This window comes from Bemisia tabaci, chromosome 1, assembly GCF_918797505.1.
Source record: "Bemisia tabaci chromosome 1, PGI_BMITA_v3".
Lineage (NCBI taxonomy): Eukaryota > Metazoa > Arthropoda > Insecta > Hemiptera > Aleyrodidae > Bemisia > Bemisia tabaci.
Genome location: NC_092793.1, coordinates 78,757,479 through 78,779,393, shown reverse-complemented (window position 1 = coordinate 78,779,393; position 21,915 = coordinate 78,757,479). Strand labels below are relative to the sequence as shown.

General features: G+C 42.1%; 1 protein-coding gene across 6 annotated transcripts in view; it reads left to right on the top strand.

Moving 5' to 3' along the window:
• The window catches only part of LOC140226015 (disks large 1 tumor suppressor protein-like), a 195,244-nt gene that overhangs the window by 5,687 nt on the left and 167,642 nt on the right, over positions 1 to 21,915 (top strand). For 2 of the 6 annotated variants that reach the window (XM_072306239.1, XM_072306238.1), the window contains exon 1: positions 18,945 to 19,871. The exons of 1 other annotated variant lie outside the window; for it this stretch is intronic. In XM_072306239.1, the coding sequence (XP_072162340.1) occupies positions 19,847 to 19,871 (25 nt within the window). In that variant the 5' untranslated portion in view covers positions 18,945 to 19,846. Of the gene's footprint in view, positions 1 to 18,927; positions 19,872 to 21,915 lie in introns of those variants that run through there. 3 more of the 6 variants (XM_072306242.1, XM_072306243.1, XM_072306241.1) reach the window with 3 other exon arrangements.

Below are 21,915 nucleotides of genomic sequence, written 5' to 3'. Positions count from 1 at the left end.
TTCATCAAATGATATGGACATTTCCAATTTATTTTGGTAGTACCGCAACTCAAGTTGGGGTAGTACCGCAACTTTTGGGTTAGTAACCTAATTTATTCTGTTCCCTCCACAATTGATTGGGGCACTGCCACAACTAGCTGGAAGTGTCCAAGTTTAGACTTCACCCCTACCTATTTTTCCTTGTACTAGGCTCATGCCAAAAAGTGGTTACTTACTATACGTAGAAAGTAGTTATCTCGAATTAGATGGGACCACGATCAAAAAGCTCGGTAAAACGCCCTTATGAGACCTTTCAAGTCAGTGCGTTTAAGCATTTCGGCCGACTTTTTTACCCATAAGGTAATCTCTTACACCCCCTTTGAATTGTGTGAGAGTGACCAAATCCTCCTCCCACCCAGACTCCTAGAAAATAATGGAGAGCCTGAAAAATACTTAGCTGAAAAAAATATTTTTATCAAAAAATATCAATTTGTTTTAAAGTGGGAAGCTTGCGTCGGGTTGGTCTTAACCTCTTCCCTCTCCTCGAGTATGACCCGGTGAAGCAAGCTCAGACCTCAATCCCTTCGAAGTTGCTTACATGATACTTGAGCGGTCTTTTTGAGCTCCTATGAAACAATCGCAGACGGCAGCCATGAGCCATATACACCAGTGGCGCGGCGTGGCGTGAAGGATCGAGCATCTATCGATATTTCTCCATTTCAAGCTGTCGTAAAGAATCGATTATCAAGGTGTTCGCACCAAGGTGTCGCATTCAAGGCGTGTGAACACCTTAATCCTCTTCCATAGATTTAATGGCAGATCAATCGATTTATGCCAAACTACGCCACGCCACTGAGCAACAATGACACGCGGGACGATAACTCGATCTTTGGGCCGATCGGTCCCATAACTTTTAAGGAATAATTACCACTTACCGATTTTCACTACTTTTTAGTTTTGAACACTTGCAGCGAAAAAACTACTAAAGGAATGATGCGCTCTTTGTCATGAAGATTTTTTAGGTCTCAAGGACGCGCCTTTTCGGTGCCGGATATTTTTTTACATAATTATAATGAGAGATATGACGTTTTGTAGCTTTAGTTGCCCGCTTGCCGCAGTGAAACTAGGACTCAAGAATCAAGCTGATATTTAAGACGTTGATTCAACAGGTTTTGGGACAGTAATTTTTGTATATCGAGTTAAACGTGGGGAAATGATCATCAGGCGAGCGCAGTTGTGAATACTCACCGCATGGAACGAATTTGACCAGCGATTGGAGTGATTTATTAGCGATCACAATATGACCTTCATTTTGCAATTAGGAACTACTATTTCTGGCCCATCCGCAAAAACATGTATGTGCATAGGGAAACTAATGATACAAACCGTTTTTCTAAACTGTGCCAGAATTTGTAATTCCTAATTGCAAAATGCTGTCCATATGTGCGTGAAAATTGCATTTCCCTGGTAAAAATAGGCGATAAGAGCTGCGTTTCAAAATACCATAGGAATTCTTATAGCCGGCTATAGAAGGCTACAGAAAATCATATAGCTGGCTGTAGAATGCGGAGAAAATCATTCGGCCGGGCTATACGAAGCGATAAAAAATTATGCAGCCGGGCTATAGTTCCTATCGCCGGGCTTTACATTTTATCGCCTGGCTGTTGCTTTTTCGCCATCGATTATAAAAGGCTATAAGAAATTGTGTAGAAATTCGTGTGCTTTGGAAATCATTAAGTTTGATACGGAACCACCTTAATATTTACAAAACACACGTTACATTTTCCTTTAATACTAATTATTTTTAATCAATTAAAACGAGAATAATCCATACAGGATGTGCAAACATTTCAAAATCATGAGTTGAGTAACGCTGATTCCCTCAGATTAAATATTAGAGCCTAACATAAAGCGGAGCGGCGACGCACTGGCGCCTACAAACCTAACAGGGATACTTCACGCATTGCGCAACGCGTGAAGTATCCCTGTTAGGTTTGTAGGCGCCAATGCGCGTTTCGCGCTGGCTGCCCGCCTGCCGCACCGCAGCGTGCCACGGCGCTTGAAGCAACTATTTCACACCAGAGGTATTGCACAGTATCATATGAAACTGAAGGCGCTCTAGTATATTAGGAATGACAGGCGTTCATCAAAAGTACGGAGCTTTCCTCGCAAAATAAATCAAGATACTACGGCCCAAAAAGAGATGGCGGTGGTCCAAAAACTCACTAAGTCCTAGCATCCGTAATTAGTGACGTTCAGCATACACTATATCGCCTGGCTGTGAGTTGCACAATCGCCATCGGCTATAAAAGGCTATAAGAAATTGTGTAGCCGGCTATTGAAGCTATTGGAAATCTTACAGCCGGCCGTAGGTCTATGGTATTTTGGAACACAGATTCTACTGCCAATTTTTACCAGGGTTTTGTCTTTTCACTGCTGTTTTCATTTAAGGCGTGATTTCAGATTCATCTCAAATTGCTTCATAATCGAATGTAGCAGTTGCTCGTAAATACCTTATCTGTCAGAATGGTTCGAACCAAAGGAATTTTTGCAACTTTTAAGCGCGGATCAGTATGACTCGCTGAAATTTTTGGTGTATCTAGCCGTCATCGATGTACTGTTGAGTGACAACCATCGATGATATCGAAATTCAATAGTTATCAGTTTTTTAAATCTATCAGGGGGCTTCGCTCCCTTACCGCTTCGCATATGAACCCCCCGAAACGCCGCGCCACGAGGACGGTTCCTCTTATGATTTTATATTATAGAGCAAGATTTAAATAAATATAGTATGAATGTGAAACAGAATAACGCAAAATAAGGAAAATAAGTCTGTTGAGCACCGCCGATGAATTCAACTTCAGATTCCGAAAAAATTACCGGGTTTTATAAAATTTAGAGAGTATCGAAGTGGCGATGAAACCCTACGTCTGTGGAGCTATCTAACATTTTCATGGCTGGACGACTTCTTGGCTTCAATGTTTAAATCTTACACATTTCATCATTTTCTTTTTATTCATCCGGTTATTTATATTATTATGCCAAGACACGTGGGAGATGTTGTTAAAAGGAGGATCAATGAGCCATAAATACGGCCCAATTAATGGGATGGAGAGTCGCTTCGGCGATGCCAGTTCAAACGAGCATTACAGATTTACAGTTGACGAAATTCTTGTAATGATGTGCGGCAAAACTGCACAAAGAAAAATACCTGTATTTGACCTCCTCGCATGCCCGAAGAAATTGCAGCATCTTCTCGAAAGTATTCGAGGTTTTTGAGCAAGTACCTCCAGACATTCGTGAATGATAAAAAATGCCACGGCTGTCCCAAAAAAGTTTTCATAGCGCGGGGGTTGTAATTTGATTGGACTACATTTTGCAATTGAATCGCTTCGTGCGCCTACGACACTGATAAATAAGATCGATCTCTTAAGTAAAGTTTAATTATACTTAGGGGATTTTTTAACAAACTTGTTCTACATTCCTAACGTCTTAAACCATATTGTGTCCGGAATTTTCAACGAAATAGTTCACTTAAATTCTGAACACTGTACTGGACATCGAACGTTTTCCCACGAGCCGATTCAATTAGGAACCACAATTTTCAGCTCAGTTTAGAAACAGGGTTTGTACCATTACTTCCAGCATGCACATATTTGTTAACGCAGATGGCCCAACAATTGTAGTTCCTAATTGATAAGTACAGTACAAGTATAGATCGAAAACCCTCACGATTTGTTTCCTTCGATAGAATTTTGCGCAATCACTCACTATGATTATGTATTTCTCACTAAAACCTTCTTTATAGCCTCTAATAGGGTTTTAGCGGTCTGGGAAACCTAAAAAGTCATGCATCAGGGAGAGTCAGGGAATTTTGCAAGCTGCGCGTCGGCTTAGCAATTTTAGACAGGCATTAATGATCGATTATCGATATTTCCCCTTTTGAAGCTGTGGTAAATAATCGATTATCAAAGCGAACGTTGCGAATACCCTGTCTATCGATTCTTTTCCACAAGTTTAAACGGCAGATCAATCGATATATCGCAAAGCATGCCACGATTTAAGACGACGCCATTTAAGAGAGCGCGAACAACTTCCGAGTGCACTTTGCCGTAGTCTAAAACTAAAAACTACATGTACTTACGGATGGATGTACAGGTACACGCGTACCTACGCAAAAGGTGTCAATGATTCGTCTGACACAATTTTTAACGCTGAATTTAACTTAAAATTAATAACGTGGATTCGGATTTGATGTGGAAGGATACTGCAGTGGCGTGGCGTGAATAATCGATTATCGATATCTTGTCATTTGAAGCTATGATAAAGAATCGATTACTAAGGTGTTCGCTGCGAACACCCTGATAATCGATCTTTTCTCATAGGTTTGAGTGGCGTATCAATCGATATATCGCAAAGCACGCCACGCCACTGACTTAGAGTTGGTGTGAAAACTCAAGCAGCGAAGTTTGTTTCAAATAAGTGGACTCGAATCATATTCGTGACCAAAGGCAGTTAACTGAGAGAGCGGCAACCTTTTGTTATCAATGTTGCATACGTGCGTAATTGAAGGCGACCGATCACTGATCACTCGAAAACCTCTCCGAGGGAAATTTTGTCAAAAATAATACTTTTGGAGGCGTGGGTTTTTTTTTCTAGTCCATCCAATTTTGTACCGGTGCAATCGTGGATCGTGAGTTTGTTATGGCATCCAGCAATCCAAGTTATTCCTAAGTTTGCTCGATCCAGCTGTAGGACTTTTAGTCACATCTTTCCTCCGAAAAAGCGGCTGAATTCGTAAAAATTACACGGTTTTGATATCCCATGTCATTTTCCATAAGGAATTCAAAAGTGGTCGTCGGGTGTCTGATTGGCTGAAAAGCAAGCGCGGGAAGATCAGGTGGTCACGCACTTCGCTATTCAATGCGGTCTCTTATTTTCTCTTTCGTTGTAATGCAACTTCGGGATGGTTGGAACTGGGGGACCCCCCTCACCCCTCTCCCCACTTCCCAGCCCGGCTGTACAGTATAGTGTGAAATGCCTTACTCCTGAAGTTATGGACGAGCATTGATGGATGTTTAGCTAATCGAGAGTTTAGACCGTTTAAATCATCAAAAACGCATTAATTTAATAGGTTTCTCGATCAAAATTCAAGCGTGCTGAATTGGTGCTGAAATGTTTGCCTCTGTGCTGATTTTTTGGCCGTGGCGCTGAAATTTGTTGAGGCTTTGCGCTGATTTTTGAAAATTCAATTTGGGAACCCTGGGGAGAATGGATCAAGCCCAATCTAACGTAGGTTTACCACTTAAAAAAGTTAAAAATAAAATACTAATCGTTTTTCTATAATTTATTTATTCAGCGGTAGTGTAGTTTTTTCAAACTTGATGAAAGTTTGGTGAGCGAGTTCTTTTATCTCAACGATGCTCATCTTTTTCGGGGAACTTAAAAACGCGCTTACATATAGAAATCAGCCGAGCGCTTTCGTATTAGAGCTTTCCCCTCGTTTTCCCACCTTTTTTTAATCCATTTTGATTCCCATGCCGATCTGATGTTTTGGTTCGATGGCACAGTTCGATGCCTCCTGTGTGACGGCGGGGCCGAGTATTTTTGAAATAGAGAGGAGTGACCGAAGGAATGGACAGGGGAGGGGAACGGGAGACGGGGGAAGGGGAGGGAGCTAAGGTCGGCTCGGGCTGCGCTGCGGTAAATGCGGCAGCGGATCGTTGATGACGTTGGCTCGCTCCAGTTTTAAGTGCGCCGATGACGTCACAACTCGGATTCCCGCGAAAACGACGAGTTACGCTCTCGTTCGAGCGCACCTCTCACAACGTCCGCCGCAGGCGCCGCAGAAGCGGATCCAACAGATCGTATTCGATACATCAAACGGGTGAGATTGTATCGATATCGATTGGTTCAAAACATAAACATAGCCTCAAAAGTAAATTCAGAAATCTGAGAGAACGGATCTTTTGAAACAGATTTTTTATTCTTTTGAGTACCAAATGCCAATGCAAAGTGAAATTGTCAGGAAATTTCTCATTTTCAGCTTTTCCAATTAAAATCCTTAAAGTTTGGTTTGAGGTTATGTTCTATTGTTTTGAACCAAACGATACATCGAACCGTTATCGAATACGGTCTACTCCTTTCGCCCGAAAAAAGGAGGAAGTAAAAAGGGTCACAGGGAAGAAGGTAGAAGGGCGCTTTTATTTGGTAATTTTTCTCGGCAAAATTGAAAAGCTGGGTGTAGAAAGGGCATGTCTTAGTTGCGGTGTCTCAGGATCCCGTTAACGTTTAATAATTAGAAAAATTTTAAAACAATTACTAGTTAAAGATAATTATTTAGTTTAACAGAAAACAAACTAATGTTAAAGCAAATTCATGGAATTCGTCAAAACTTTCACTGAATCTCCTTCATGATTTTACAATGCTGAAATCTAAAAATTTCAGAAAATTCACCTACCCGTCGGGGGCGCCGCGGCGTGCTGCCAACGCGAAACGCGCACCGACGCCTGCAAACCGAAAGGGATACTTCAAGCATTACAAACGCACACTGACGCCTACAAACCTAAGGGGCTACTTCACGCATTGCGCAATGCTTGAAGTATCCCCTTAGGTTTGTAGGCGTCAGATAGCGTTTCAAGCTGGCAGCGGTAGCACGCCGCGCCGCGCCGCAGCGTGCCATAAACTTGCCCACAATTGATAGGTCAGGGTGTTAAAATGTAGGCAATTTGACATCAAATTCGAAATTAGCGACTCGAAAAACATCCGTTACGGAACTTTCGTGATCTGTCAGTCATTATCCGACTTATTTCTTCCTATTCTTGAGTTCTTGACCATAGTGTGCCACGGGCGGCGGCCCATGAAATGCTCCCCTGTGCTCAATCGGAACGAGGCAAGTGATGTTGAATCTTGGTTTGTTAAGAGGGTATCGTAAGTGAAACGGAGGTATGCTCCTTTGCTACAGACTATATCCAAAAGCGACGAACCTTTCTGTTTCGTTCGTTTCGTTTTCGCGTGAGGTTTGAAATAAATGCCGACTTTCATTGGTTCAATTGCTCTCGGCCAGAGAGAGATTGGACAAATGAGAGTTGGGTACGTCGTTCTTTTGTTGACGCGGGCCTAAGAAAGCGCGATGCGTCCTCTGGGGGCTGGGCCGCGTAGCAACCAGGAGGTATAACTAGTAACTTCTGTCGTCAGGAACATTTGTTTTCCCATAGAGAGGGGTGGCCTTATTGTGTTTTGAGATGCCAAATCTAAAAATGACCTCAGATTTCCTATATCTTTCTTTCGTTTTTTTAGGAATATTGTTTTTCTCCTGGAATAGTTTTTTACGCTTCTTTTTAAAGAATGTAAAACTTTATTTGAGAGAAAAGTAGTTTTCCTTGATAACCGGAGGGCGATGGGAATAATCTAAGGTCATTCCCGGATTTATCGGTTCAAAATACACCAGATTCAATTATCCGCTTCAGACTTGAAAATGTTGACCTCCTGCGCAAAGCTGCCAGAATAGCTCTTCAGAGCAGTTTTCCTCGGAAAAAATTAGCTATCTCGGAAAACTGGTGGGTGATTCAGGGTTGCCGGCCGTCTAGAAAATCGGGAAAATCAGGAGAGAGGGAATTTGCAACAACGAGGAAAAGTCGGGGAATTTCTGACACATCTGCTAATCTCTGAGACATATCACTTATCTTCCAACTGTTAACCGTTTCAAGTTACTTTAAAGGCTTGTTAGTTTTTAAAACTGCCTTTGAATGCCTTTTTTCATAGTTTGATCTCTAAACAAGGAAATGGTGTCCAAAGTTTATCGAAAGCCAGCCTCTTAAAGAAAAAAAAAATTGTTCGGAGGTCAGGGAATTTGAAGATGATGAAATTATGGCAACTCTGCTCACGAAAAACACGGAGGGTATTTTCGAACTCGAGGGATGTAAATACCTACGCTAGAGACACCATATCCCACGTCTGGGACATTTTTACCTTTTTTTTTGTTTGTGTTGCACTTTGTTGGGAGTTTGAAATAAAGCCGGTGGCAATGAATGAATCAAACGTTTGTAAAGGGCGCCGTGCATACACATCTCGCATATCTCGAACCTGTACTGCCGTCCTATGTAAAAACGACGTACGAGCCCATCGACGTCGCCAAGTCTCCCCCTATAAAGTATTTACATTTGAAGAAAGTTATGCATATTCATCCTTGAAATTTTCAGATATTACAGATTAAATTGCGAACAAAATTGTCCGAAAAATTGGAAGAAATATTTTCAGAATTTTGTCAGTAAATTCGGTTTTAATGGAAGGAAATGTGGCAACGTCTGAAGGCTCATACGACGTTTTTTCTCAGCACGGCAGTGTAGTGCACCTCTCGACATTGTAAACTGCCTTTATCTGCGACGCCCGTTATGTTCTCGAGGATTTCCTCCCCCTCTCCCTCCCCGACTCCGTGCCCCCACGCCCCCGCCCTCTTATCAGACGCGTTAGCCGGCCAACTTGGCCGCGCGTCAATATTGTCGCAATTAATTCGCTTTTATTTAAACACTGTCCGATCAATTGGTGCAAATTTTCAGATTCCAATCGGGCGCACCGAGTTAACTCGCTCGCAGCTTTGCCAATCCTCACGTCGCATGCGCGCGCGTGTATTTTGGTTTTTTGTTTGATTCCTCGCTTTTCGTTTTGTTTTGGACACCCCCCCCCCCACCCGACGTGTAATTGCTTCCGCGGCTCTTGAGCGCAGCAGCTGTTAGCACCGCGTGCCCGGCCAATTTACTCCCCCGCCCCCCTCCACCAGGTGAGCTCTTGTTTTCCCATCCGGGTTTTTTTTCTGCGGCAGGAAGGAGGAGGGGTAGTGGTGGGTCCCGGGTTAATTTTAGTCGCCGTGATTTAATCGCGCAAGTAATTAAACGCGAGGTGCGCGGCGCCTTTCCCGGCCGCCAACAGGTAAAACAGATGGATTAACTGCATTACATGTTGATTTAGGAGGGGGTGAATCCGCCAGGTAGCGCCACCTTGACCGCTTTTCAACAGTGGAATTTTCAGTTTTCTCCGTCGGCCTGTCTCCACGGGACGTTTTAATGGGATTTATCTCAAGTTCGAATTGCAGGAATGGAGCTTCTGGGATTTTTCCTTCTTACTGCCTCCACGGAACGGGGCTCTCAAGTCCCTCCGACAATTTTCCGCGAGAAGATAAATTAGTAAAATTTGAGTATTTAACAAGAGTGAAGAATTATCTTAACCCCGGTTAATTTGTTCAATCAAACAAGCACGACCAATAGATTATGCAACAATATATCGCACAGTTTACTTTCTTTTCAACTTCCTCTCTCAGTTGGTCTTAGATATCTCTACAATGGGTACAAGGACCATACTCAGTACTGGGGAAAATATAGACTAACTCAATACTTTTCACGACTTCGGAAATGGGATTTTTCCCTGGGACTAATCCCTTTAAAACGTCCCGTAGAGAAGCTTCGCAACTCATTTGACGCCGCTCTTAATAGGCCTGATGCCAGCAAACTTCAGCCAGAGCAAAAAGGAGAGTTTTTACCTGTAGAAAATGGCTCAAAAATGACGATATGTCGTACCAACAGAATCACACATATCTATCTGCACACACACACACACACACAAAAAAATATAGTAGATTTCACCATAATCTGACACAGTGACACGAGTATATGATAATAAACACCAGACCGTATGGTAGCATTTACCGTATTGTGGTAAGTATCACCAGAGTTCCGGTGAATACCACCATCATACTTGTTATTTTCACCAAATAGTATCATTGTGTAAAAAACCAAGTAGACTTATCGTTGATGTTACCATACTTTTTTTTCAGTGTTCATATTGATCCATACAAAGTATACGGCGGGGTACTAAAATGTCCATTTTAGTTCGCCCTCAATTTAGCTGCATAGGCAACATACCTACCGTAGAGCGCGAATAGTTATCTACTCGAAAACACACCCTAATCTCGCAGATATGTAATATTCAATACCTCCGTTTTTACTTCACCCCTCTTTCTTTCTCTCATTTTCTATTATCATTCTGTTAACTGCATTACTTATTTAAAAAAGGGGGGTAGAGAAATCTGATCGTCTCCTCTTGCGTTCATCTCCTTTCCTCCTTTACTTTGTCCTGGAAAAGACACGCAGAAACGTGTGGACTGTATTTTGCAATTTTGAATCGCAATGTTTAGCTCAGTTTAGAAACGACGTATGTACTATTAGTTTCTCTATGCGCATGAGTGAGTGTTTTTACAGATGGGCTAGAAATTGTAGTTCCTAATTGCAAAGTGTAGTCCATATGTTAAGTCGTGATCTATGATGTGAACTTGAATTTGATCCCTACAAGTCACCCTGTTTAAAATAGCTTATTATCAATCTATCAATGTGAATCAGCTTGAGGAAATTCTGATGCCATGAAGTTTGGAAAAAAAAAACAATAATTGCATTATTATTACTTTCGAGAATTTTCTTTTTCTATATCCGGCTGCTATATCCCGCCGGCCGACTTGTATTCGTGTTCGAAGCAAAAACCGCTTGCTTTCGGCGAGATACACAGCTTTAGTCGGAGATAAGCTGAGTTCTGGTCGACAAACTCACTCAGGATTCTCGGAAAAGCATTTTAGCCCATCTCGAGCCATCTGAAGCACCCCAAAAGAATTGCTTACCCGTGCAAAGCTCAAGTACCATCAGCCCGGTCCGTGAATGAGATCGCTCTGGACTCCGTTTTCCTCTCGTATCCTCGTACAGTTTTCTTCGTTGAAGTATTACGTGTATTCTCTAAAAAATGTGTATAAATGAATATTAAATCTTAATTAACCAGGTCGTTGCTCATTCACCGTCAAATTCATAGACTTTAACGAGCAGCATTTGTCCAATAGATATCAAGAGCTTCAACAAAATCATGAAAGCGTCCGTGTGTAGGGGAAATGAACGATAGATACGTTGTTCCTAAACTCAGCCGAACAGTAGCAGTCTCGATTTGATGGAAGTTTTCAAATCAAGGAGGAGGGAACTTCAGATATCGTCCTCGTTCGATTGGAAACCTGAAAGGCCGCGTTTAGCAGAAAGGACCCAAGGCACATCATCTATCGCCAAATTTAACTGAGCAATTTAACTTTTTACAAAAAAAAACAAAACGTTTTTGCGGATTGCTCTGTTGAAAATTTTAAGGAATTTGCTTCGTACCACGCAGAAAATTCTTTGAAATTTGCACAAAAATCCGCACAACCATTTTCATATAAAAAAATAAATGACCGGATAAAATTTGGCAATACCCGATGTGGATTGTGGCTTGGTTTCTTTCTGCTTAACGCGGTCCAATTAATCCTCTGATGCGAATGAAGATGTTGCATTTGTGAGGAATTTGCGATTTGACTACTGATTCTTATGTAAAAGTTCGCGAGAAACACGATGGTGCCACTGGTTTTCTCTGAAATCAACTCCCAAGCTCAAAAAAAGCTCTCAAGTTGAGGCCAAAATGGAGGGGATATCCCACGCTATCCTGAGAGTCCACGTCTACATCAAGACAAACTCTTCATGCAAGGATAGGGAGCAAATACATTAGCAAGGATGCCGTGTTTTCAGTTTTAGAGTCCCCAAATAAAGTGGCAGCCCTGTCAATGTATTTGCTCCCTATCTTTGCATGGGGAGTTTGTCTTGATGTAGAGGTGGACTCTCAGGATAGCGTGGGATATCCCCTCCATTTTGGCCTCAAATTGAGAGCTTTTTTTGAGCTTGGGAGATGATTTCAGAGAAAACCAGTGGCACCATCATGTTCCTCGCGAACTTTTTCGTAAGAATGATTAGTCAAATCGCAAATTCCTCACACTTGCAACATCTCCATTGTCGCAGCTGTATTATAATTCAATTCTCCGACTTGATGTGGAAACTGAGGAAATGAATCAATAGTCAAGAATGAAAAAAACGAAACAGCTTGAGCATGCTCGGCAACTTTTATTCTATTCGTGGATATTTTTGGACGTCAAAGATGAAAACGGTTATCTTTGTTGGGACCGAAGAGTACGGAGTGAGGAAGAGGGGAAATTAACTCAGCTTGCAGAACGATTGATGCTTTGTCTCTGAGGGAGAGCTTAATGGTCGAATCCGATCAAATATTATGTTTATTGTTTAATTGAGTCAAATATTTTATCTGATTTGGCAGAGGATCCGACGAATCCGTGCCAGAGACCCTTAACGCCAGTTTCATCCATCCCAAATTCCCGTTGCCAATTGAGTTATATTAGTAGGTTTTTTCCAGTCTTGCGAGAAATGCTGCCGTGCTAAGGAAAAACGCCGTATGAACATTCGAGAGTTGCCAAATTTCCTCCGGTAAAATGACCATTCTTGAGGAACGTCATGAATGTTTTTCCTTGAAATTTTCAGGAACTTTTGGTAAAATTGCGAAAAAATCTCTCCGAAAAATTGGAAGAAAAATATTCATAAATTCACTAGGAAATTTCAGTTTTATCAGAGCAAATGTGACAACGCCTGAAGGTTCATAAGGCGTTCCTCCTTAGCATGGCAGAATGCGAATGGGTTAATTCCACTATTTATAGATTTCTGAATTTGCGGTTGAATCTGACAGATCAGCCGGAAAAAAATAATAATAATGATATTGGTTTAAACGCCAAGTTTCTACGTTCCATATGGAATGGGGTATTTTTCTTCGATAAACACGGCGATTACTTAATTAGATTGCGTTTTAGCAAGGTGGAGGCACGTGACATGAGGTCGCGCTAAGTAAAAACGTCGTATGAACATTCGAGAGTTATCAAATTTCCCCGGATGAAACATGTGTGTTGGAGGAAAGTTATGTTTATTTTTCATTGAAATTTTCAGATATTTTCGCTTAAATGGGCCTGTTGCATGCAAGAGATACAGCCGCGCGAATAGACTTTTTAAAGGTTAAATGACACAAAAATTACGATGGTCACATTAAAAAAGTCTGAAATACACTACTTACTGCGCAATTTGCGTTGTTAGGAACGCGCTTTTTCAAATTTCCCGCGTCTGGGGGCAGTTTTCTAATCACCGGAAACGAGCAAACGGCGGGCTCGGTGATTTCCGGAAGATGCCGAGTCGTTGTTGTTGTTGTTGTTGTTGTTATTTTTTCCTTCAGTTTGTTTACAAACCCAACGTGATCTCTTATAGTGGTCCATATACGCTTTATGCGCTAACCAAATCGATCAACTTTTAAATATCCAACGCATTCCTCCTACATTTCATTTCACGATATCTCGAGCTCCGATTTTTAGGTTATGTTGTCAGTTTTAGTTGACCGGAAATAGCCGCGAGTTGCCGTTAATTGTTTCCGTTAGAAAACTGCCCCCAGACGCGGGAAATTTGAAAAAGCGCGTTCCTAAGGTGCAAGTTGTGCAGTAAGGAGTGTATTTCAGACTTTTTCAATGTGACCATCGTAATTTTCGTGTCATTTAACCTCTGAAAAGTCTACTCGCACGGCTGTATCTCTTGCATGCAACAGGCCCATTGTGAACAAAACTGTTTGAAAAAATTGAAGAAAAATATTCTTAATTTTCCAAGTAAATATGTCTTTTATGGAAGGAAATATTGCAACGACTGAAGGTTCATGCGACATTTTTCCTCAGCGCGGCAGCTTAGTCGTTCCTCAAACAATAACTGAACTACATTTTGCAATTTGGAACTATGAATTCTGGGTCATCTGAAAAAACACTTGTGTGCATAGGGAAACTAATGGCACATACGTTGTTTTTAAACCGGGCCAGAATTTATAGTTCCTAATTGCAAAATGTAGTCCAACTTGCCTTAGGAGGTCCCACGTGGTTAACACTGTGATGAAGGTAGCCTTGAACATAGCATTATAAAATAGACAATTTTTGCGAACGCCTAGTAAAATTCAATGTAATACCTCTGGAAATTGAATTATTTTACAAGGGATTACAAACGATTTGCTGCTACGAAAAATACGGATCAGGAGAGAATGTAAAATTTAAGGTAAGTTCGCGCCTACCTTAAAGTTTGATCAAATTATGGAAGTGTTTTCTTTTCGTATTTTGTACTTTTTGTAGTGGCAAATCATTGTGATCCCATGTAAGGACCCTCTTCCAGAGTTACAATGCTGAATTGTATGCAGGGTCGCAAAAAATGTCTATTTTATAATGGTTACAAAATCTTCCTGTCATCACAGTGTTAACCATCTGGGGCCTCCTTTAAGGAAAGGCACTTTTTTTTTTTTTTTTTAGATCTTTCGGCGCTATATAGACTCCGGAGAGAGACACATTTCTAATTCCACTCTGATATGTTGAACAGTGCAGTTAGGCCCGGTTCAAATGGTCGAACATCAGCGTGAAACTATTTCGACGAACCGAATACTCTAACTTCTGACAATATCAGTTGTATCATAACGCTTCTAGTGAGATTTAGCTTTGGATTATCGGCAAATCCCTCGTTCTGGCATGCAGGGAGTCTGATTAACTTGTGTCTCACTCGCTTAATTGCCTGGTAGTGCGGCCTCTCTGAAATGGATTTTGGGGGTTAACGATTCATTTTGCCTCATGATGATTGATGAGCCAATTGTTGAGCATAAAATTCGCCGAATGATGGTTGATTTTTGTCGGGGTGAGCACTTTGCCAGGCGGATTTTTGCAAATTAAGTTTGCTAAATCAATAGGTCAGTTGCGCTAGTCACAGAATCACACGATTTGATGGATATTTAGATTATCAAAAAATCATAGGATCTGTCCAAACGCCTAATTTCTTTGTCCAATTGTAGTAGAGATATCGTTAATTGAAAAACACCGCGTATGATGCCATTCATCGTGGTAGGGCACTGTGTGGTTTCTTCCACGTTATGGTTTCATCCGTATTCTACGTGGAGGAACCAGTGCAGATGTGTGTATCACTGATCTATGAAAATATGGCGGAAGGAACCACAGTATGCACTACCGCGGTGGATGACGTTATACGTCCTGGTGTCGCGGTAAACGTATCTCCGTTGTTATTCGACGTAAAAACTTCATGTTTGAACAATTTCTGCGAGCTTAAATCATCAAAACACGATTCTGTGGCGCAATTGATCCATTTTGTTCAACTTTTTGGTCACGAAGTGGACCGCGGTTAGCATGCAGAAAGGACCTAAGCCACATCAGCTATTGCCAATTTTAACTGGACAATTTAATTTTTTACAAGAGAACATTTGTGCGGATTCTTTTGAAAATATTAAGAAATTTTCTTCCTAATATGCAGAAATTTCACTGTGATTTGCACGAAAATCCGCACAACCGTTTTCATGTAAAAAATTAAGTTGCCCAATTAAATTTGGTAATAGCTGATGTGGCTTGGTTCCTTTCTGCTAAGCGCGGTACAATTCATGACCAAAAAATTGGGCAATGAGTCAGTTGCGCCACAGAATCATGTTTTGATGATTTAAGCTCGTAGATTAGCAAACTGTTCAAACATCACGTTTTTACGTCCAACATCAACAAAGATATGTTTATCGAAAAACAGGGCGTATGACGTCACCCACCTTTGAATCGATTCCTCTGATAATTTTGAAGAATTTGCTTCGTACCGTACAGAAAATTCATCAGCTGATGTGGCTCGGTTCCTTTCTGCCCAAAGCGGTCCGATTATCATCAGGCGAATCCGAGCCTTGACTTCTGATATGATCTTTTACACTAAAGGGATCTTTTACACTAAAGGGATGATAAGTGCGGGGCCTTTGAAATTGTCTCTGGTCACGTCTCCAAGCGGCAACTCCGCTCAAGACGCTTTTCCCGGCCCTTCCCCCGCTCGGACGGATTATCGGCTCCCGGTCTGAAATCTCCGTTCAAATCGAGAGAAAGACAGAGGGAGGGGGAAAAAATTCACCAAGCCATTTATTGTATTTATTTTCGCTGCTAATGCGGCCTATGGCTCAACGGCCGGTGGGCGATTCATCGATCGGGTTTCGATCCATCGATCAGGTTTCGATCCATCGATCGGGGTTCGATCCTGGACGGGCCGGCAGTTTTGCGCGAGTACGCAGTTTTCCGCGCTCGTGCGAAATCGTGTCGCCGCTCGTCGCGTAGCCTAGTAAAGTGAGCGCCGCCCAGTGCCCCCTAATCCTATTACACTTTCGTCCTCCCATTGATTTCCGCCGATCCACGACGCCTTCCCCTCCCCCACCGCCGCCCCTTCGTTCTTCCACTTCCTCCCCGAGGTTCCAGGTTTCTAACCCGCGCGTCCGTCCGCTTCGCGCCCCGCCTGAACAGGTATGTTTCTGTGTCATCAGTCAACCATCAAGCAATCAGTGTTCCCCCTAAAATTTTAGGAGCCACCTTTCGAAATTTTGGAGCCATCGACAATTTGTTTGACTTTTTCACACGCGTCATATCGCCGCCCGCCGCGAACGGTGCATTGAGAGTGCAACCACTGCTTCGCGGTTGTGAGTTGTTGTGTCACCATTCTTTAGGCGCCACGATGGATCCCATCCTCTTCCCCCCTCCCCAATTTCTAAGCCCCAGAGCCGATTGTTAGGTATTCTTGGCGCCCGGGGAAGACCGAACATTGCAAGAAACCCCCAAAAAGGATCAACATCCATCAACATTTAGCCCGAATCACAGATAAACCATATTTACCCTAAGTTCTCTGACCCCCTAAATTTTTCGTTTCTGTCCAAAATTAAAAAAGTCCAAAAAGTAGTATTCATTGTAATATCCTGTTTGCTCTGGATTTCCTCGTTGCAGCCGTATCCCATTTATCAAACCTTCGGTCTGAAAATCCACTAATCCCTCGCCGTCTGAACAGGTTTTTTGCTCTCCTGATAAACGCAAAAAGTAAAGATGGTTCTTCTGAAATTATCAATTCATTTTAAGACCTAGTTTGATTCAAGCATCCAGGTTTGAAGTCTCGTTAGATCATGACACCTTTTATCCTCCGGCGATGAGATTCTTCTCCTCTCTCCTCGCATCGTTTTCTAATGTTATCCTGTCAGTGCCGCTACTGCAGTTTTGACCGTTAAGGCCGTAGTTTAAGGGCGCTAAAGCCAGGATTGTATTTCGCAAACAGATAATTTTTGCAGAATAATTAAAAATTAAAGAGCAGGAGTAATTTAACTAAATAATAAACGGAACTCAAATCTATAGTATAATGCAAAACAATTTGGAAAATCTCGTCATGTAAGTACAGAAGATTCGAAAACGCCTTCAATTGAAGCGTGATACCTTACGCGTTCCGGAGAGTTCAAATAGTTGTATCCCTGCGCCTTAGCAAGGCGATGGAAGTTTAATAGTGAAGTAGCGTCCCCGCTTGGTTTTTCGGCTTTCTTGTGCCGTCCTGTTTACAACAAATTCGCCCGTAGAGGCACAGAGACCATCTGACTATTATAGGGGGATAATGCTACTATTCGACCACGTAAAAGCTGACGTTGTCTACTCTTAAACTAATTTTAGGGGAACTGCCAATGTGTTAGTAGTCCATATTTGCTAAAAAGATATTTTTTTTTGCGCGCCCTGAATAAAAGTGACATTTACGGTGATACCACTATTCAACCACCTAGGAACACGTGTTGCCTATACTTCAAGTTGAAGGCGAACTGATATGACTTTGAAGTCTCCTCTCCCCGTCCGGTAAAAACGCTTTTCTCTGAGTGAGCGTGCCATTTTATGATGATACCACTATTTGACCAAGTAAAAGCTCCTATTGCCAACATGAAAAATTGAAAGTGATTTGACACTGCATCATTATAATAATATTTTAGTGTTCATTTCGAGTTGAAAATTATTTTTTCCAATGAGGGAGCCTTAAATGCAGTGCGGAGCTTAAGTATCCCATTCCGAAATATCAGATGATCGTGGGTAAAAGGACGGACCAACTAAATGCGTCGATCGACCGTTCTTCCTTGCGCTGCGGTGCCAGGAAATTATCGGTAGCAGTAGACCGTTTAGTAGATCAGCTTTAGATCATTTTCGTAGAGAAAGTCGGGAAATCAATTCTTCCTTAAAGCTTTAATGGAAAATATTCTTTCTTTGTGAAAAAATCATATAAAAAATTAGAAAAATAACACAGTGGGGAAATCAAAAGTCGATGCACATCTTCCGTGCTGCCGTGCTAAGGAAGAGCGCCGTATGAACATTCGAGAGCTGCCGAATCTCCCTTGATAAAATATGTATTTTTGACAACATTCGAGCTTATTTTTCCTTGAAATTTTCCCATCATTTGGATTAAGTTGAGTACAAAATTGTCTGGAAATTTTGGGAAATAATAGTCACAATTTTCTCAGTAAATTCGGTTTTTATCGGAGGAAACTCGGCAACGCCAGAAGGCTCATACGGCGTTCTTCACGGTGGACGGACAGACACGCAACTGGTTTTACATAGGTTGCTTTTTCAATGCATTCATTTGTTATTCCTCATCATTTCATGTATTTATTTTCTTCTTCTCGTGTTAATATTGCAGCTTAACTAACTTATTTTTCTTCTTCTTTTGTCCCAGGTGAGTATCGGAGACGATCGTATCCATTATTCTAATCATAAAACAACTGTATGAACTTGAAGACCGCAAATCAGATAAGTAATTTTGATCTCGCATTATTTAAATCTTAAAATGCGCTTACGTAACTGCGAGCGTGAACAGTTAGGGAAGCTTTTCTCAACGGGGATCACATCACTCTATAAGATTGGTTTACAGAAAGGAGACCAAGCTAAAAAAAAGAAAAGAAAAAAGTTCACGGAGTCAACATAGAAACCTGTGATCAATAATCATGAAATGCTTCAAAATGAAGAAAATAGGTCACATTTGTAGAAATGTTGATGAAGAAATGGACGTTGCTTCGCACTGTGCCGAAAATTTACTGAGCTTCAGGCCTCGATACACGATCAAATCCCCGAATCAAATTACCATCAAAGTTTCGGGAGTCATCAGTCTATAAATCCTTCCTTTGCTCAATTTAAAAATGAGACCTTGGCAGAAATGTTTCTTGTGACAAGAAATGATGGTGGCACTCCATTCTGATCAAAATTTGACGGCCCGTCCAATTCTGGTCAAAAAGGACTGTTGCTTGGTGACCATCAGTCATCAACTGGACTACTTTCATCGGAATCGGTTCGAAATTTGATCGTGTATCGAGACCTTTTACGCCAACATCTGCAGAACCGTTTCCACGTAGAAAATTAAATTATTCAACGAGACTTGGCACTAGCTGCCGTGGCTTGGTTCCTTTTCTGCTTAACGCGGTCCAAATCACTCTGTATTTCCGTTTTTGAATCGCTGTGTTTCGGGCCGATTTTACGATTGGAAGGCGGACGCTGCCAAGCGGCCTCGCGGACGCGGCTCCGTTGAGAAGGGGCCGAACGTGCGGAAAAGCGACAACCGGGGGGCCGCCTTAAAATAGGCGAGTTGCTTGTGCTATTGGCGTTATTTTTATAGCCCGTGCAGATGCCCGCCTCGGGCCTTGACCACACGTTGCCGCCCGGCGGGTAAATCCGCCACACTCGCGAGCCATCAACCATCGACTATCGATAGTTTTCCATTCGAAGCTACGGTAAAGAATCGATTATCAGGGTGTTGGTTGCGAACACCCCGTCTATCGATTCTTTTCTGTAGGGTTAAATGGCGGCGATCGATATATTGCAAAGTATGCCACGCCAGTGATCCGCGACCGGGACGGAGTTCCGCGGGTCTGTTTGCCCGCCGACGGCAGCAACGCCCCGGTGGCGCATCGAGCGTGCGATCTCTGGGATCGCGATTTCGGGCAGTTGGTGAGGAATGCTCGCGTCCGTTCGCTCCGACGTTCGACGCTCGTGTGCGTATACCCCTCTGTGCGCGCCTGCTCGTGTGTAAAGTGTCCGTCGAGTGTCTTGTGCCCCTGACCTCGGGCTTCGTCCTTGGATTTATCACCTGGAGCCTCCAACATGACACAAAAAAGGATTCACACTGGTACGTTTCCGGGACGCCTGCGGCCGCCCCACCCCGGCCGAATAGATCGTATTCGATAGTGGTTCGATGTATCGTTCGGTTCAAAACAGTGAGACATAACCTCAAACAATTTTTTTCTTCTTCTTTTTTTTGGCGTCAATTCTAGTTCAGGAATCTACAGCCATCTATGGACTCTCCCCGGCCGAATCGTATTCGATAGTGGTTCGATGTATCGCTTGGTTCAAAACCATGGGACATAATCTCAAACATTTTTTTTTTGGGGGGGGGGGAGGGGTAGTTTATTTGGCTTCTATTCTAGTTTAGGAATCTGCAGCCATCTATAGACACTCCCCGGCCGAATAGATCGGATTCGATAGAGGTTCGACGTATCCTTTGATTCAAAACAATAGAACATAACCTCAAACAAAAATTTTAGGGTGTAATATGGAAAACTGAAAACGAGGAAGTTCCTAACAATTTCTCTCACCATTACTCGATACTCGATACTCGAAGGAATAAAAATTCGATCAGTAAAGATGCGTTACGTCAGATTTCTAAATTGACTTTTGAGGCTATGTTTACATACTGAACCAATCGATATCGATACAATCTCACCTGTTTGATGTATCGAATACGATCTATGCATACGTCTTAAGTCGGTCTTTGTTTACATTCGGCCAGCTTTTACAAATCTTCGAATTTTACTTTGTCTCTCACTGAATTTTTAAGTGATATGTCCATTGCGCGCAATAACGTGAAAGACGGTACCGACGAAGGTTTTTTACACTATCTAGAATTCTAATTTTTTTTTTGGGGGGGGGGAGGGGTGCAGATAACACTATTTTGAATTCTCGGGGGAGGGAGGGGGCTTTCCTCCACCCATTTATATAATTGATTATCCCTGGTCTGGGATGAACAGTGACCTTTTTGGGCTAAGCGCACGCAGCGCAAACGTTGAGGAAATACAGAGTCAGAGCGAATAAAGTATATACAGGGAATGACAAAGAGCTAAAAGGGAACGGAGACCGGAGGCAAGCGTCTTTCCGGTCTGGTTCCGATTTCCAAAATAAAGAACGACAGAACAGAATGCCGCGTCTCATTTTTAACTTTTTCGAGTCAACGTCATCGTGTTATGACGTCAGTTAGGTCTGTAAGCGCACACAGCTTGCAATTAGGACTACACGCTTCCGCTAACCCATATTCGAGATCCCGGACCCCAGGGGGGCGGGGAGGGGGGAATCCAGACGCAGTAGTAATCGATGCTCGCTTACAATTTACGCTGCTTCAGGTCGTTTGGCGCTATGCAAGAGAGAGCTGAGGCACAGAATTTTAATTTTACCCTGTTTTTTCTGGGGGAAGCACTGCTTCGAGCCCCTACGTTTTTTGATCACGTGATTCAGAGGCCTCTGGTTGGACATGATTAGGAAACTTAAAATACCTTTATCCTCATCGATAAGCGTAAAAGTTAAAAAATGTGCAATTGGTTTTCTCTTATAATTTATTTCAAGAAGCACCCTTTAATATTAATGATGTGACAGAATAAATACTTGCTGTTTTGGTCAAAAATTTTATGTTCGACCTGTGCCAATAACTCTGTCCAGTGTGTGACGAGTAAAACGCGGTCACCTCTCTGAAACTTAAAAATGTCTAAAATCAAAGTCTTGGCTCGCAATTGGTCCAAAATGTTTGTACCTCAGACAATAAGAAGACTAAGACCCACGGGACAAGAGATTAATTTAGTCTTTTGCGGCAGCATATCACAAAGCAAGTAATTAGAATTCTGAAGCCTTGTGACTGACACATTAAGGAAGTAGGCGCAGTCCCCATGAGAAAAAATCATTCTCAAATTTCTAGTATGGTTTCCACCTTTTCCTCTCTTTTTTTCATTATTTCTCCTCCTTCTCTCTATCCTTTTCTCCAGAATCTTGCACCTCTATCGTGTTTTTGCTCTTTAAATTGTCATTATTTTTTCATTCTGCAAGTACGATGTCCATATGAAGAGAATATTTTAGTCGCCAGAAAATATTCGAAGAACGTCACTAATTGTCCGAGATCTAGGTCAAGC